The 15,155-nt window shown below is 60.4% G+C and overlaps 2 protein-coding genes across 6 annotated transcripts in view; both read left to right on the top strand.

The window, feature by feature from the left end:
• Nucleotides 1–2,798, top strand: part of RAB37 (RAB37, member RAS oncogene family) — a 15,635-nt gene extending 12,837 nt beyond the window's left edge. The window contains exons 7-10 of one of the 4 annotated variants that reach the window (XM_057384382.1): nt 55–120; nt 780–836; nt 1,103–1,179; nt 1,280–2,798. In XM_057384382.1, coding sequence (XP_057240365.1) covers nt 55–120; nt 780–836; nt 1,103–1,179; nt 1,280–1,385 — 306 coding nt within the window. In that variant the 3' untranslated portion in view covers nt 1,386–2,798. The remainder of the gene's footprint in view (nt 1–54; nt 121–779; nt 837–1,102; nt 1,180–1,279) is intronic. The other 3 variants (XM_057384384.1, XM_057384385.1, XM_057384383.1) reach the window with 3 other exon arrangements.
• Nucleotides 2,799–5,041: 2,243 nt separating this feature from the next.
• NHERF1 (NHERF family PDZ scaffold protein 1) lies at nt 5,042–14,879 on the top strand. 2 transcript variants are annotated; one of them, XM_057384380.1, is made up of 6 exons: nt 5,042–5,501; nt 11,409–11,570; nt 12,334–12,487; nt 13,025–13,065; nt 13,582–13,677; nt 13,806–14,879. In XM_057384380.1, the coding sequence occupies exons 1-6, from the start codon at nt 5,091–5,093 to the stop codon at nt 13,956–13,958; spliced, it is 1,017 nt and encodes a 338-aa protein (XP_057240363.1). In that variant the 5' UTR covers nt 5,042–5,090; the 3' UTR covers nt 13,959–14,879. The 2 variants fall into 2 exon arrangements, with proteins under 2 accessions (XP_057240363.1, XP_057240362.1); XM_057384379.1 differs by having other exon boundaries at nt 13,794–14,879.
• Nucleotides 14,880–15,155: the final 276 nt, after the last annotated feature.

Here is a 15,155-nt window from a genome sequence, read left to right as displayed (position 1 = left end):
GGGTTGGGAGGGACAGGAGTACCCCTCACCCTGACACAACCCTGCTGCCCACAGGCCTGGCTGACAGAGATCCATGAATAYGCCCAGAAGGACGTGGTCATCATGCTGCTGGGCAATAAGGTGCGTGCAGGGTCCCCCTCCACCCTSGGGCTTGYTGTGCTGTGCTCTGCCCATGRCTGAGCAGGGATGGGGCTCTGCCTGCACCCTCCGCCGGGCTCTGCTGCATTTTGGGCTCAGCCAAGCCCAGAGGTGACCCCAAAGGTTTTTGGGGCCGAGGGAGGGCAGTATTCCCGGTAGCCAGCGGGTGGCAGCACGAGGCTGAGGCTCCGGTACGGGATGCTCTCGGTATGGGACACTCCCGGTATGGGATGGTCCCCCAGGCCTGGCTGCACCCCTGGACCTCAGGTAACCCCAAGCTCTAGAGCCCCAACCAGGTCCCAGATTCTCTCAGGGAGTCCTGGATGCTGCTGGGTGCCCTGTGCCCACCTGGGTACTGAAGATTTCCCCGGGATTGGATGGACCCTGGATCCTGGATAATGCTGGGCACTCAAAACCCATCAGGGTATCAGAGCCTCCCTGTGTCCTGCACACCCCAGGTCTTTAGTGTCCCCAGGTCCCAGATGCCCCCTGACATCCTCGATGCCACCAGTCCCAGATGCTCCACAGATCCTGGATTTTCTGGGCAGCAGATGCTTCTGGATCTGTGATGCCCCTCGTTCCTGCCAGCCCCCTGAGCACCCCACAGCTGGCCTGATGTGACATTTCCCTTCCCTTGGCAGGCTGATGTGAGCAGTGAAAGGGCTGTGAGGACAGAGGATGGAGCATCACTGGCCAGGGTGAGTTGTGCCAGTCTAAGCCACCTTCAGCCCCCCCGAGATCTGCACGTCACTCAGGGTCCCCACAGAGCTGTGCCATCCCCTCTGATGGGTGCCCAGACCTGCCTGCCTCTCACAGGGGCAGCATGGCAGTCACCTGCACACCAAATCTGGGGCAGGGCAGGGAGTGGATGACTCCCAAGCCTTGGCCAGGCAGCAGGGATGATTCAGAGGGTGAGGAGGGCATTTTGGGGATCACCACTGATGGGGTTTTGCTGCCCTTGCAGGAGTACGGGGTGCCTTTCATGGAGACGAGCGCCAAGACGGGCATGAACGTGGAGCTGGCCTTCCTGGCCATTGCCAAGTGAGTACTGGGGTCAGGGGAGGTGTCCCCTGCAGCTCCACCACCTCCCACACCGGCACTGGAGTGTGTGTGTGGGGGTAACACGGCCCCACCACTGCAGGGAGCTGAAGCAGCGCGCAATGCAGCCRCTGGACGAGCCCCACTTCCAGATCCACGACTACATCGAGTCACAGAAGAAGAAATCCAGCTGCTGTGCCTTCTCCTGAGGGTGGCCCGGAGGAGCTGGCGGCCTGGGGGCCCAGGCAGGAGGCAGAGCAGGGCTCAATCCCGCCCTCAGCGCCGGAGGGAACCGAGCTCTGGCAAGCCAAGGTGGACGGGACAGCACAGCGGGGCAGAGTGCACCAGGAGGGCCCCTGTATTGCTGCCAGGATCCTGATCCTGCTGTCTGTGGAGCAATGACCTGTGTGCCACCGTGGGAATCACTGTGGTGTGGTGACTGCCAGCCTGGCCAGCGAGCCATGGTGACCCCTCACACCCATCACGAGCAAGGTGCAGAACACAGCCAAACACCTCACTGAGGAACCCTCGGAGCGGCTGGAGGGGCTGGGCCATGGAAGAGCCCCCTGCAGCCCCCAGTCCTGTCCTCCCCTGCAGCCATCCCTGCTCTCAGCACTGCTGTTGTCCAGCTGGAAGGGTCTGATCCATCCCCCTGTCCCTGGTGCTGCCAGGCTCTGGCTTCTCTCCAAGGATCCCCAGCTCTGCCCCCGGGCTGCCCCACGCCCTGGTGCCCACGCTCGGCTGTGGCTCCTCATTGCTGCGGTTACTGCCATTGGCTTTTATCCTCCTGCCACCACTCAGAAAGCAGAGATGTCCCCATTGTGTCCTGGCTCTGCTCAAGGGAAGGGCTGGGATGGGGAAGGGCCCAGCCAAACCTGCTCCCTGCCCACACAGCTGGTGTGAGAAGTGAAATTCCCCTGGRAGCATCTGGGAGATGCTTGGGGCATTTCTGGTACACACAGCAWTTAGGAAGAAATTTTGCTTTCCCCATGTTGTAGCCACAGGAATCAGAGAATTTATATTTTTTAACAAGAAAAGCCTTTTTCTCTTCAATCCGTCCAGGCTAAACCATCTCCAGCCTCACAYAGGAGATGTCCAYGGTGGCATCTCCTGGGGTGATGCTCCAGCGCTGCTGACTCGCAGGTCAGGCTGGGTTTCTCTTTCATTACTGCCCATGTAATACAGCTATTCCTCCCTGATGCTGGCAAATAGCAGCTGGAATCTGCTTTCTGGAGAGCAGAGGCCTGAGACCCCTCAGCCAGCACACGCTGGGCACTGGTGAGGCTCAGGGACATCCCTGGTGCTCAGCCCAGCTCTGTTGCTCCCTCCAGCACGCTGTCCACTCCCCTGAGCACTACCCAGAGCGGTCAGATGGTGAATATTTGGTTGTGCAGCTGAAGCACTGATRCAGAGAGCAGCTGTGGAGGGCATGGCACTGCTGCACGTAGGAGTCAGGCACTGTCCAGCACATCTGTCCCCATCAGCATCTTCCCTGGCACTGCGCCTGACTGCTCATCTCTCACCTGCCCCAGTGCCTCCTTCACCTCTGCTCTGCTCCCGGGTCTCTCTTTGCAAGTTTACAGATTAAAGCTGGGTATTTTTGAGGCTTTGCATCTGTCTGATTGTTTATTGCGTGAGAAATCCCTGCCCTGGGTCTGCAACGTGGGAGGCTGCTGCAGACAGGCGCTGCAGAGCAGCGGGGTTGGGGGGCCCTGGGAGCAGCCGTGAGGAGGGGGGATCACCCACCACCCCTTCCTCCCCTGCTGGGGCCTTCCTTGCACATTTCCGACGGACCAAAGGTGAGAGGGGAAGAGTAAACACGGCCTGTTAAATTAAAACCGACCTCCTCCCCTGCTGTTCTCATGGTGCGGAGTCCAGCATTCCCCAAATAACTCCGTCTTCCCACCAATGGCATTGCTGCTGCCGCTTGGCTGATGTCTGCAAAAAAAATGCTGGATGGCTTCAACACAAACAGACGTTGGCTCTTTTCTCTTTCCCCCCTCCTGCCCGAGCTACTCTAACGTCACTCCAAGATGCAAAGGGCAGGAGGAGGCAGCTGGGGCACGACGGTCCTGCCTGTGCCCTGCCATCCCTCAGGCACTATTGGACCCAAAAGCAGCTCCAGCTGTTTCCTTCGCTGCTGCCTTTTTACCTTATCGCGGTCCCGTGCTCAAAGCAGCCCTGCTGGAGCTGAGTTTGGTTTCCTGACTTAGGGCAGGGCACCCAAAAAGTGTTCCCCATCTTCTCTCCGAACACGCTCACTCGTGGGGCTGTGCCGCTCACAACCCCCTGGCCAAGGGGAGGGCTGTGACACGGGTGACAGATCCCCCCGTCCTGGGGCCGCACCACAACACGCTTGCCCTGGTTTTCCTCTCCGCAGGCATCTGCCGCCGGCCGCCGTGGGATTCCTCCCCGCCGCTTTTCTCAGGGCCGAGCGGCCGCGGGCGAATGCTCAGCCGAGTGGAGGAAACAAATGAGCCCACCCTGCGCTCCCAGCTGGGTCCCGCSGAGCTGGAGCACGGCCACCCCGAGCACACAGGGGGCTCCTCGGCCACTGGGGTGCCTGAGAAGGGATTTAGGGCAGAGCTACCTGCGAGGAACATGTCCCATGGCATGCCGCTGTCCTTTCCTTGCTTGCCTGGCYGCAGCTCGGTTAAACGTGATCTCAACTGCCTTAGGGACCTTTGTCCAGGAACATCAGCCAAGCCCTGCAGTGGGAGACACCTGCAGTACCTCTGTGCTACCCTCGCTGGGACAAACCCTGGAGCCAGGAGACAGCTCTGCCTGGCACCAGCAGCCCTGCGGCATTGCCGGAGCAGCCCACGCTTGCTGCTGCCTTGCTCTGCCCTGGCTGAGTCGAAACTCCAGGATCTCACATGCTCAGACCCCCTGCAGCCACGTCTGCTTCGCAGTCCGTGACCAGATAAAGTGGAGCCAGGGCAGAGCAAATCCCCCGCGGGTCCGTCCATCTTCCCATCCTCGGGTTCCCAATTCCTGGGTGCTGAGGGGTGCTCAGAGACCGCTGTGGGAACAGTGCTGCTCTCTTATTTCCGCCGCAAAGCGAGTTACCTGCCCGCTTCCCAGCCCGCTTTCCACGAAGTTTCGGTTTGGGTGTTTATTTTACTGCCGAACTTCGAGCACCTCTCCAGCCCTCTGCCTCGGAGCAGCGCTGGGGCCGGCTGCAGCGTTCGAGATCTGGAGAGGGGATTGGGATGGACGTTGCCCAAGACGCCCTCCGAGATGTACCGCAGAGCGGGCACAGCAAGGAGCGTCCCGCCGGTGTCCGGCCACTGTCGGGGCTGTCACCGAGAGGGTGGCAGAGCCGATCCCCGGTGGGGGGAGTTSAGCGAGGATCGGGGGTTGTCGCGGCGGGCTCGGGCGGCTGGCAGGGAGAAGCGGAGGCGACCGCGGGGGAGCGGCCCGGCCCCACGGGAGAGCGGTCGGACCCTCGAGGGAGCGGTCAGACCCCGCGGGGCAGCGGTCGGACTCCATTGAGAGAGTGGCCGGGCCCCACCGGGGAGCGATCGGACCCCACCGGGGAGCGGTCAGACCCCACCGGGGAGCGATCGAACCCCACGGGGAGCGATCGGACCCCACGGGAGAGCGGTCGGACTCACCGGGGAGCGCTCCGGTCCCGCTACCGGCACCAGGGCCCACCCGGGACGCCCCACCGGGGCGAGAAACATTTGCATATACTGGGTATATATTTACATAACCACACCCTCTATATTTACATWACCACGCCCCTGCGCTCTCCTAATTTGGCGGGCACCGTGCGATGCCGCTCTCTGATTGGCTGCCGCGGGTCCCACGCCCCGCCCCCTATATAAGGCTGCGGCGGGCTCGGTGCCGCGCAGTGCGCTGAGGGCGGCTGGCGGGACTGGTCCGCTGCTGCTCCCGCCGCTCTCCCCGCCATGAGCAGCGGCGCGGGCCCCAGCCCCCGGCTGTGCCGCCTGGAGCGCGGCCCGGATGGCTACGGCTTCCACCTGCACGGCGAGAAGGGCAAGCCGGGCCAGTTCATCCGGCTGGTGGAGGCGGGCTCGCCGGCTGAGCGCTCGGGGCTGCGCGCCGGGGACCGGCTGCTGGAGGTGGACGGCGAGAACGTGGAGCGGGAGAGCCATCAGCAAGTGGTGGAGCGGATCCGCGCCGCCGCCGGCGCCGTCAGCCTCCTCGTTATAGACTCGACGGCCGAGGATCAGCTGCCGAAGCAGGGCGGGGCGGGTGCCGAGCCGCCGGTGGTCGGCGGGCAGGCGGTCCCGGTGCCGGTACCGGCGCCAGCGCCGGTGGAGCCCGCGGCGAGGGAGCCCAGCAGCGGAGACCGGCGGGTAAATGAGCGACCGGGGGACTGGGGCTCGGAAGTTTTCAGGGCAAGAGGTGTTGTACGGGGAAGAAGAGGGGTCGCGAGCGCCCGCGTCTGCCCCGGGCATCTTGTGTGGTTTCGATTCTTTCTTTCTCTTTTTGCTTTGCTTTAAACGCGGYTCCCGAGAAGCCCCGGGTCCTGCCGCGCCCGGCTGCTTTGCCTTTTATATTTTAAATAATTTTTTTCTTTTCTTGACGCTCCAGTCTGCCAGCCTGTCAGTGCCGGGCGGGGCAGGCGGGCACACCGGGCTGGTTGGACCCATAACTGAGCCCGTTGAGCCCTGGAGCCCTTCGGCCCATCCTTGAGCTGCGGGGCCGGTAAAACGGGGTGAGAAAAGCAACAGGGCGAGCTTTGACGTGCCGCTGAGCCCAGGGCTGGGCCGAGGGTGGCACTAACCCACCCCAAAGTACAACAAAAATCAGTGGCAGAGTAGGTTTCTTGGGGCTGAGACTGCACATATTGGTGGCAGTCGTTCGTGCTCTGAGTATGTCCAGTCTCTTCTGTGGAGTGGAGATAGTAGAGCCCTTCCCGGGCTGGGGTCTTGATCCTGGCAGTCAGTCCCCACAGATACTTCTTAACTCAGGAATGTCGGCATTAAGCACGCGTGGGAGCGAGCAGTTGCACAAACAAAGTGATGTAGAAAGGTGAGGAATTGAGAAATAACTGACCTTTCCTGCCCCAAGCGGTTCCTAAGAAACGCTCTGGGCTCCGGGAGATAACACTGCTTTTTATTTACCCAGCAAAGACGTGTTTGTTGTTACAACAGCCCATGTGGACGGCTTCCTGGGCAGCAGCCTCTTGGTGTCCCCAGTGTGAGGAACCTTCTGGGGAAATCTTATGACTTGTTCCCAGAGAGGTTGGTGCAGTGGAGCCTTCCCAGTGCAGATGCTGAGCCCCCAGGCAGACCTTGGTGCCTCACTGAGCTGTTATCACGTAGGGTTTTGCTGAGGATCAGGTGGTTTTGAGCCGTTTCTCCTGTTGGACTTTAGCCTTGTGCTTGTTGTCTCTGGTTGGGCTGATCCAGTGCAGGCACAGCTTGCATCCCTGTCTGGCTAAAGCATCACTCCAGCACCTCCTTGATGGGCTTATTTGGGTGGGAACAGCCAGGCTCTATCCCTGTGCTGTCTCTCTTGCTCTCTGTGCCCTGTGTTGTCCCGTGTCCCTCGGGTCTGGCCCCGTGCCGGTCTCCGGTGCTGCCCCACGCGGGGAGAACGTGCTTGCTCTCCCGTATGTCACGGTGCCAGTGCTCCCTCAGGGCTAGCGAGACCGTCTGTGCTCTGCCTTCCACTCCCAGACCTCTCCATGGGCTGGRAAAAATAAAAGGGATGTTGTTAATGTAGCTYGGGTGAGTCCCCTGCCAGGTTTGGSGGGCTGAGGATGTGCTGTCTCCAGGGAGGATGGAGCCCTGACGTGCTGTGGGACAGTTCTCCACTCATTGTGTTTGCAGGTGTGATGGAAGGAGCTTGGAAAGCTGAAAATACCCCACAAGTTTTTGGGGAACAGCCCTAGCTGGAGGTGCCCTACAGGCTTTGGAGGGAAAAACTTGGCTGGAGATTCCCCAGAATCTTGGGGAGCAGGCTCATGCGCAGCTCGTGTACAGTTACTACTGGCGGTTTCTCTCCTCMCCAGGAAGCAGGTGACACGGGTGACATTGCCACCAGGCCCCGGACGGTTTCTCAACAGGTRGCAGCCGGAAATCTTGCGGTTGAGGGCAGGGCCCGCTGGAAAGGCAAGTGGGTTTGGAGACATCGCCCCTGCCAGGCGCCCACCAAGCGGGGTGGGAAGATGCCGGGCGGGATGCCGAGCCAAGCCGGCGCAGGCAGGGAGGGATTTCTCTGCAGTGAGGCAGGAACACACTGGTGGCCTGTTCTCGGGCCGCTGGCAAGCAGCCGGTGCYGGCTGCCCCCTCCCCCAGCAGCCCCATCCCGGCTCTGTGGGTTGGTGGGATTCTCTGGGGTCACAAGGGAAGCGGGAGATTTGCACGTGTCAGAGTTCTGTTTGCTTTATTGGGCTGGACTTGCCTTTATTTGTTTAACAAGCCTGGAGACGCTCASAAGCTGGGAGAGCTGCCTGTGGTGAGCAATGTTTAACGTCTCCCACTTCCAGCAGGATCCATTGTCTCTCCAAAACCTGCTGGGTCCTGCATGATTGGGACCCCCTGWGCCTTGGGGGGCTTGGACAMCCCCGTAAATCCCTGTGGTAGTTGYAGGGGACTCGTCATRGGATTCCTTTTCATTCCTATGAACCCTGGGTGTCCAAATCTTCCCTGATTTTGCGGTGGAGGTTTTGAGGTTCCCTGGGGAGCTGCTCCACGCACCCCTGAGCCAGCACGGTGACAGTTTCACACCCCTGAGGCCAGTCCCATTTCCTGGGGCCCTGTGCCGTGGGGGTGTCCCCCTCCYCAGGAGCTGTGACAGTTTGTCTCCCCCACCTTCATTTCCGGAGGCTTCAGCTGCTCGGGAGTGTCTTTAGAAAGTTTCATGCAAACGACACAGTGCTCCCAGGGCAGCACCCTGCTACCAGGGCAAGGCATTTGCTACCAGCCCCAGGCTTCCCTCTTGCAAATTTAATCTTAAATTAGAGCCCTCCCCGCCACCAAGATTCATCCTTCCTTGTAAAACCTCGGTGAGCCTTGCAGGGCTAGGTTTCACACATAACAAGGAGCAGTTCCCCCGGTCGGGAGCGTTGCACTGAGGGTAGCTGGTGTYTAATTAGGAAATGAATTAAATTTCCTCTCAAGGCAGCTGCATGAAAAGCAGCTCCAGTCAAACAGGACGTGACAGGGATGCTGCAAGGAGGCTGCTTTGCATCCCCTTTGTATGAAGCCCGAATGTGTGCGCCAGATTTTGGGACCCGTGTGAATTTGCTGGCCCAGGCGTCCTCAGAGCTGCTGTTTCTCTTTGAGTAACCGGGCTTGATGCTGCTTGTAGGGCTGCAGGGAACTTCCTGGAACTTGAGGCTTCAAAAGCTGTCCYGAAATTGCTGTTGGGGGGCTGGGAAATGGAGAGCAAGTCCTGACACACYGTGCAGTTGGGGTCCTCACAATCTGGGATTGCTGGTCCCGCTGGGTGGCTGAAAGTGCTGCAGAGGGAGAAGCATCCGGGTGTGCCCCAAATCCCGTTCCAGGGTAGGAATAGCGGTGCCATGCTGCAGAGCTCCTCATCCCAAGCRGGCATCTCTGCAGACAAATGCCCCTCTGCCTGCCCTGGGTGTGGAGGAGAGGTTTGCCTGTGCTGGGGGCTGATTCCAGCTTCCAGCTTCCCCCGCTGCCCTCCCCAAGAGAGGTTGTAATTGCTTATAACGAGGCTSTGCTGGCTAATCCGTGTCCCAGCGTGGCGGGAGAGCTGCTGGCCTTGCAGGAGAGGATGCAGCAGCTTAGAGAAATTAGGGGCATTTCCGCTGTCCTGCTGCCTAGCTTCCAGCTCCACAGCCACGGGTCTTCTCTGCTTCACGGGTGTTTGCCCCAAACCTTCTTGCCTCATGTTGCTCAGCCCAAACGGGATTTTGGGGCTGCAAGGATGCCCTGCCATGGGGTGCTTGCCCCATGGACAGGCAGGATACAGCTGCAGGAGGATCGGATGCGTTTGTTTTCCTCTCTGGGAGGCAGAATGGTGCCTGCCCACAGGGTTTCTGCTGGCACTGGAGATTTGGGGAGGGCACAGGCAGCCTGGCAYGCTGGGCAGGAGGAGCTGCCAGCCRCTGGTKGGGGGATGMTGKGGGGCYGGGTCAYAGCTCGGCCGGGCTGCCCTCGYACCGAGTGCTGCTGCCTTGGCCAGCTGCCTTTGCAGGATCACTGCCTCCCTCACTGCTCTGACCTCTCCCCGTSTCCTGAGACATCTGTCCACCCYGCAGGGCTTCCCATCCCCCCTCCCAAAAATTCATGGCACCAGCATCTCAGGGAGCCCAGGCTGCCAGGGCTTTGTTGGTAGGGGTGGGAGCGAAGCCCTCCCTCCTCCTCCTCGCCCGGGAGCGCTGCCAGCACCGCTTGCTGGGTGCTCCCTCCGGCTTTGTCCCGAGCTATCGGCGTGGAGGAACCCCTCAGTGCTGCCAAGGGCACCRGGAGCGTGGGTGCTCCGGAGCCTGAACCCCCTGCTCGGGGTCGGGCCAGGGCAGAGACCCGGGGAGGTGCTGCCTTCCGCCAGGCTGCAGCAGCTCCTGCCTTTTGTCCTTATTTTGTGTATTGTTTATCCCCATCATTGCTTGGGATTGCTGCCTGGGTGGAGGATGCTGTCACACCCTGTGAACCTGCTGCCACCCGGGCACGGCGGGGACTGAAGGGGCGAAGTCGAGGGGGTCACAATCCTCCACCCAGCATGGCAATCCACAGCTGGGCTGTTASACTGGGCATGTGGAGCTGCGACACGTGGAGAGCGGGTCCTGCGTGCCCAGGCTGAGGCATCCCAGGATCACCTTCGCTCCCGGCAGATGTGCTGGGTGCTGCCTGCACCTCCCTTCCCGGGGCGTTGTCGAGTGGTGCTGGGGTGACAGCCGGCCTTGACCGTGAAGGAAGGCGTTGTGCAAGAGGATGGGGCTTTATCGGGGCTTTATCTCAGCGTTCGGCTTAGCAATTGTGAATGCGTCACCCCGGCCCGTGCGGGCCCTGTGGCTCTTCAGTGCTGGCAGATATGGGGTGTCAGCACCCCAGGACCCAGGTTTTCCTGGCAGTGGGCAAAGGGGATTTCATGGCAAGAAGCAAGAGTGCTGTGAAGGGCATAAAGAACAGCAYAGGGCAGGTGTGGGAGGGCAAATTCCTGCAGTGAATGTCCTCAGTGATGTTGTGGGTACCAACAGAGAAGAGATTATTTTGGGTGAAAGAATAAATACTAACCCCCTTGGTGAGGAATATTCCAGCAGTTTGAGTGAGGCTTGGCTGCTGGGAGAGCCTGACCAAAGCCCAGGGTCTGGTGGTAAGGTGGAAGCAAATCATTTTATATATAAATGGTACTGGGGACAGAGCAGTTCTGACAGTGCCACATGCAGGTGGCTGGTTTGTGTCACTTCATTTCTCTGATGCTTCCTGGGCATCCCACTCCCTGCTGGGTAAGCAAAGGCAGTTCCTGTGTGCCRGGCTCCTGGAGATGCTCCTGCTTCTTCCTCCTGGTGTGGGGAGCTAAAACGGTACCGGGTGGGCCAAGTGCGTGGCCGTGGCTGCCCCAGCGGGGTTCCCCAGCTCCAGGTGCCGGTGGATCCACAGGCTGAGGTGAACCCTGGTGCAGATGAGCTGGGTGTTGCCTCCTGGAGAGGTGAACGTCGCGGTCACGCCACCCCGGTGGAGCTGGTTTCTGTTTTTTAATCGTGAAAGGTCACACCGGGGCACGGAGGTGGCTCAGCCTTAGGGCTGCTCTGTCTGGATTCCAGCTGCCTGCCCGAGCCCTGTGTGCCCCTTCACTGCTGGCAGTGGCTCTGGGGTGCTCTGGGGTGGGGGATCTCCCTGGTCCCATGCCTGGGTTGCCATGGAGAGGGGCTACAGCTGGCAAGGGGGTGATGGAGGGGACCTGTGCCAATGGCTGAGACCTCTCCGGTGGCCAAAGCCTCCTGAGTGGGATGGGGTGGAGTGGGGGTGCTGCCCTTCCTCCTCCACCTTCGTGGCAGTTGCAATCCTGATCCCAAAAGGAAGAGCGTGGTCTGGGAATACACACATAATAACATGTTTCTTCAATGTTTTGCTGCAATCAGTGTGCCCTGCACCTAATTAATTAATTAGAGCCCAGGATCATAAGGTGTTTGGCACCCTGCATCCCATCTCAGGGTGTCAGTAGCTGCASGTGGCCGCCCGAGGATGGTGTCCCTGCCACTCCAGCAGCTTCCTGGTGCTGTCCCTGCGTTTTGGGGGATCCAGGGACGGTTCACCTACAGATTGTCCCCATTGCAGGAGGAGCTGAGACCTCGGCTGTGCCGCATGAAGAAGGGTCCCGATGGCTACGGCTTCAACCTGCACAGTGACAAGAGCCGCCCGGGGCAGTAYGTGCGCGCCGTCGACCCCGGCTCGCCGGCTGAGGCAGCAGGGCTGGCACCCCAGGACCGCATCATCGAGGTATGCTGGGCTGGGGGGAGGTTTGGGGGTGTCCCTGAGAAGCTTGGCTCTCCCTCTCGTCCCTGGGGGTGACAGCTGCCCTTGGCCCCCAAGGCACACGGTGTCCCTGGAGCCGGCGGTGACTCACAGCACAGCCGCCCGACCTGCACCAGCCTGCCRGTCCCCACCCAGAGGTGCAGCACTCTGCACGACTGGGGCTGAGCACTAATTAGCTGGCTGGGGGTTAATTAGCGGTAGCACTGTCCCCTGTCCCTGGGATGCTCCTGGGGCGGGGCAGGCTGGGGACAAGGTGTGCGATGGTCGCGAGTCCTGCCAGGTGTGACCGGGGTGGGGATGGGCTCAGGTTTGTGCCAGGGATGATGATCCATGAGGGCAAGGATCTACTGAATCCCAACCCTGCTGTCACCAGGGTGTGGGGCTGCTGCCTCTTCTGGGGTGAAGCTTTTGGGGTTTCCAACCATGGCATGGCATAAGAGCTTTGTGTCTTGGCCATCTCCTGTGCCAGCCCCAGATCCATGTCCTGCTGGGAGTTCCCTGCCAGCTTTGCTTGTTCGATCCCATGCTAATCACTCAGAGGAAAATCTGCTTTTAATGAGGTTTTCCTGGCTTCACTGCTAATCCCTGCGAGGCTGTGAATGCCTGTGGGGGCTGTGGGGTGGCYGTGGTGGGATTGTGACTGGCACCAAGGCTGGTACCCAACCCCTCCATGGTGCTCCCGAGGGATGGGTGTCCCCTGGCTCCAGTGGTGATGTGGTGCCTGCAGGTGAACGGTGTGTGCATGGAGGGCAAGCAGCACAGTGACGTGGTGGCAGCCATCAAGGCRAGCGGTGACGAGACCAGGCTGCTGGTGGTGGACGTCCTCACGGATGAGTTCTTCAAGAAGTGCAAGGTGGTGCCCTCGGAGCAGCACCTGACAGGTGGGCTGGKGGTTGTGCTGCTGGGAGGGGTTTGTGCCACCTCTGCTGGCTCTGTGTCACCTTGTCACCCAATCTAAGGGTGCTGAGCTCTGGGAGGTGGAGATTTCATCACCCTGGGGCCAAGCARAGTCACCTGGCTTTGGTGTCCCCCTGCCTGGCCAAGGGCCCCGTGCTGGGCTGGTGGGGCTGACAAGGGCAGGTTTATGGCTCTGGGTTGCACTTTGGCAGGGTTTATGGCTTGGGGAGTGAACAGGGAGGAACTTTGTTCCCCCATGTGGCCCCCTCCCTGCTGTCACAGTGGTCCCCATGAGGATGGGGAGGGGGTCTCACTGGGCTGCCGTCATGGGGCTGTGTCTGGCGGAACATCCCCCGGTGCCACGGGGATGGCTGCAACGRGTGGTTAAAAAATTGAGGACCTGGCCAGATCCTGGGCAGTGCTGTGTGAGCATTGGCCATGTACAGCCTTGGCTTGGCCCCCACTGGCAAGGGGACAAAGCAAACACATCCTCACCCAGTGCCCTTGTCCTTATCCCACAGGTCCCTTGCCAGAACCCGTTGCCAATGGTGACATAGGGAAGGTAAGAGCCTCGTCTTGATTCAAATTCCATCTGTGCCCATCTCCAGGCAGGGACCCTCCTGTTCAGGTGTTCCCCTCTGCCCGTGGGTGGGTGATGCCACCAGACACCAGAGTGCCCCCAGACTGCCACACAAGAGCTGCTGCCRCTGGGACAGGGACTGGGAACTGGTGCCCTGCAGGAGGGGGGTGTTGAGTGCCATGGTGGTGGCTGCATTGCCTCTTTTCCTCCTTTTTTGCCTCCTGATGCTCCAGGGCTAGGGTGCTGCTGCAGGGAAGTGGCAGCCAGCCCTGCAGCTTCCCTCCTCCTCCTGATCCCGTTAAAGCCAGAGCAGTCAGGCTGGGGTTTAATCCTTCCCCGCCCTGGATGGGCAGCGCTGGAGGTATTTATGTGCCTGGAGCTTGCAGGGGATTACTRCGGGGAGGATGGATTTCATGGCCCCCTGGGTGGGACTTGCAGCTCTGGGGGTTGTTCTGAAGCCCCAGGGCTGGAGCTCACACTGCCTCCTGCTCCCCCCAGGAAAACGGTGCAGAGCCACGGTCCAACTCGGTGTCTGAGAGCCCATCCAGCCCCGCGCCGCTGGCCGTGTCCAACTCCAGCGACACCCACAGCGAGGTAGGGCTGGGAACACCGGGGGGAGGCAGAGGCTGGGACGCAGGGTCTGGGTGAGCCCTCACCATGGGGCTGTTCTGTGGGGTTATGGTGGGGCTGACACTGCCTCTCACCCCCAGCCCCACGCACAGGAGGGTGACAAGCGCCATTCAGCATCCGGCTCCCTCCTGGACCTGGACATCCCACTGGCCGTGGCTAAGGAGCGGGCGCATCAGAAGCGCACCAGCAAGAGGGCACCCCAGATGGACTGGAGCAAGAAAAACGAACTGTTCAGCAACCTGTGAAGGCCCCGGGGCGGGGTGAGGGTCTTCTAGCCCCACCCAGCCTCGTACCCACCTCTCCTGCACTCCTCTCTCCCCTGCCACAGACTCCTGAAGGGGATGTGGGGCTGCTCCCACCACCYTGAGCCGAGTGCTGGGGTTTGGTGGCCAGTGAGCATCCCTGCAGAGGGGTCCTGGGTGAGGAGGTTGGGCTAGAGAGAACTGGGGGTGCTGGGGGTGCCCCCTCCCAAAAGCTCACCCCCAGGGTGCTCCTCCAGCCCTGCCTTGAAGCCCTGCACACCCTGGCAGGCACAAGCAGGGGTAGGGGAGGGATCCAGGATTTGGGGTGACCTAGTGCCCAACATTCCTGGTCCCYGCTGTTCCCTAGTTTTTTCCCCACCCCAAACCCCATCTCCATTTGAACCACCCCCCCAAATTACCCTTTAACTGCAAAACCTGAGGCTTTTAGTGACTTCCACCACACCCCACCTGCCCAGCCACTGACCACAGCCAGGGTGCTTGACCCTGGCCTGGCAAGCTCCGTCCACGATGACCCTGTCCCTTTGCCTCTTCAGGTGCAAGGAGGGGTATGGGTGCCCAGCATTGGGGAATGCCCAGCACCCTGCCCTGGGGAAATTTTGGGAGAGGAGAGGGTGTCTGGAGCCAGCACAGCAAGCAATAATAGTCTCCTTTGCTCCTACACACTCCCGGAGACAGAGCYGATCAGGGTTTGAATCCAACACTGTGTAATTTAAAGGCTTCTCATAGACTTTTTTTTTTTTTCTGAAATAAGTGTTTTTCCAATCACACCATTTATTTTTTTTAACTGTATTTTGTGGAAATTCTTCCTGTGGATGTTTTGTTTCCATGTGCTGCAATCAGGTGTTGTTGTACTGTTGAGCTCAAGAGAAATTCTGTTTACTGGAATAAACCTTTCTGACTTCACCAGTCTGGTTTAAAGCTAAATCCTTCCAGAGCCTGAGGGGCTCTCRGGGTCTGCTGTGCACAGGGGCTGGGGGAAGAGGCAGGTAGCTGRGGGACACTGGGCAAGGTTTGAGTGCCCCTCAGCACCTGGTGGGGCCARGTTGGGGGAGTTGGGGAGGCACCGGCTGGTCCCAGTGGGGGTTAATGCTTCAGGGTGATTAATGGGCTCTAATCCCCCGGAGAGTGCAGGAGGGGTGATGCAAAGCTCTAATCCGGGTCTGCTAGCCAGGCTGTAGG

Source organism: Malurus melanocephalus, unplaced genomic scaffold, assembly GCF_030028575.1.
Source record: "Malurus melanocephalus ecotype Western Australia unplaced genomic scaffold, MMel_1.1 scaffold_704, whole genome shotgun sequence".
NCBI classification, from domain to species: Eukaryota; Metazoa; Chordata; class Aves; order Passeriformes; family Maluridae; genus Malurus; species Malurus melanocephalus.
The sequence above is the reverse complement of the archived record's forward strand: the minus strand, read 5'-3'. Positions and strand labels throughout refer to the sequence as shown.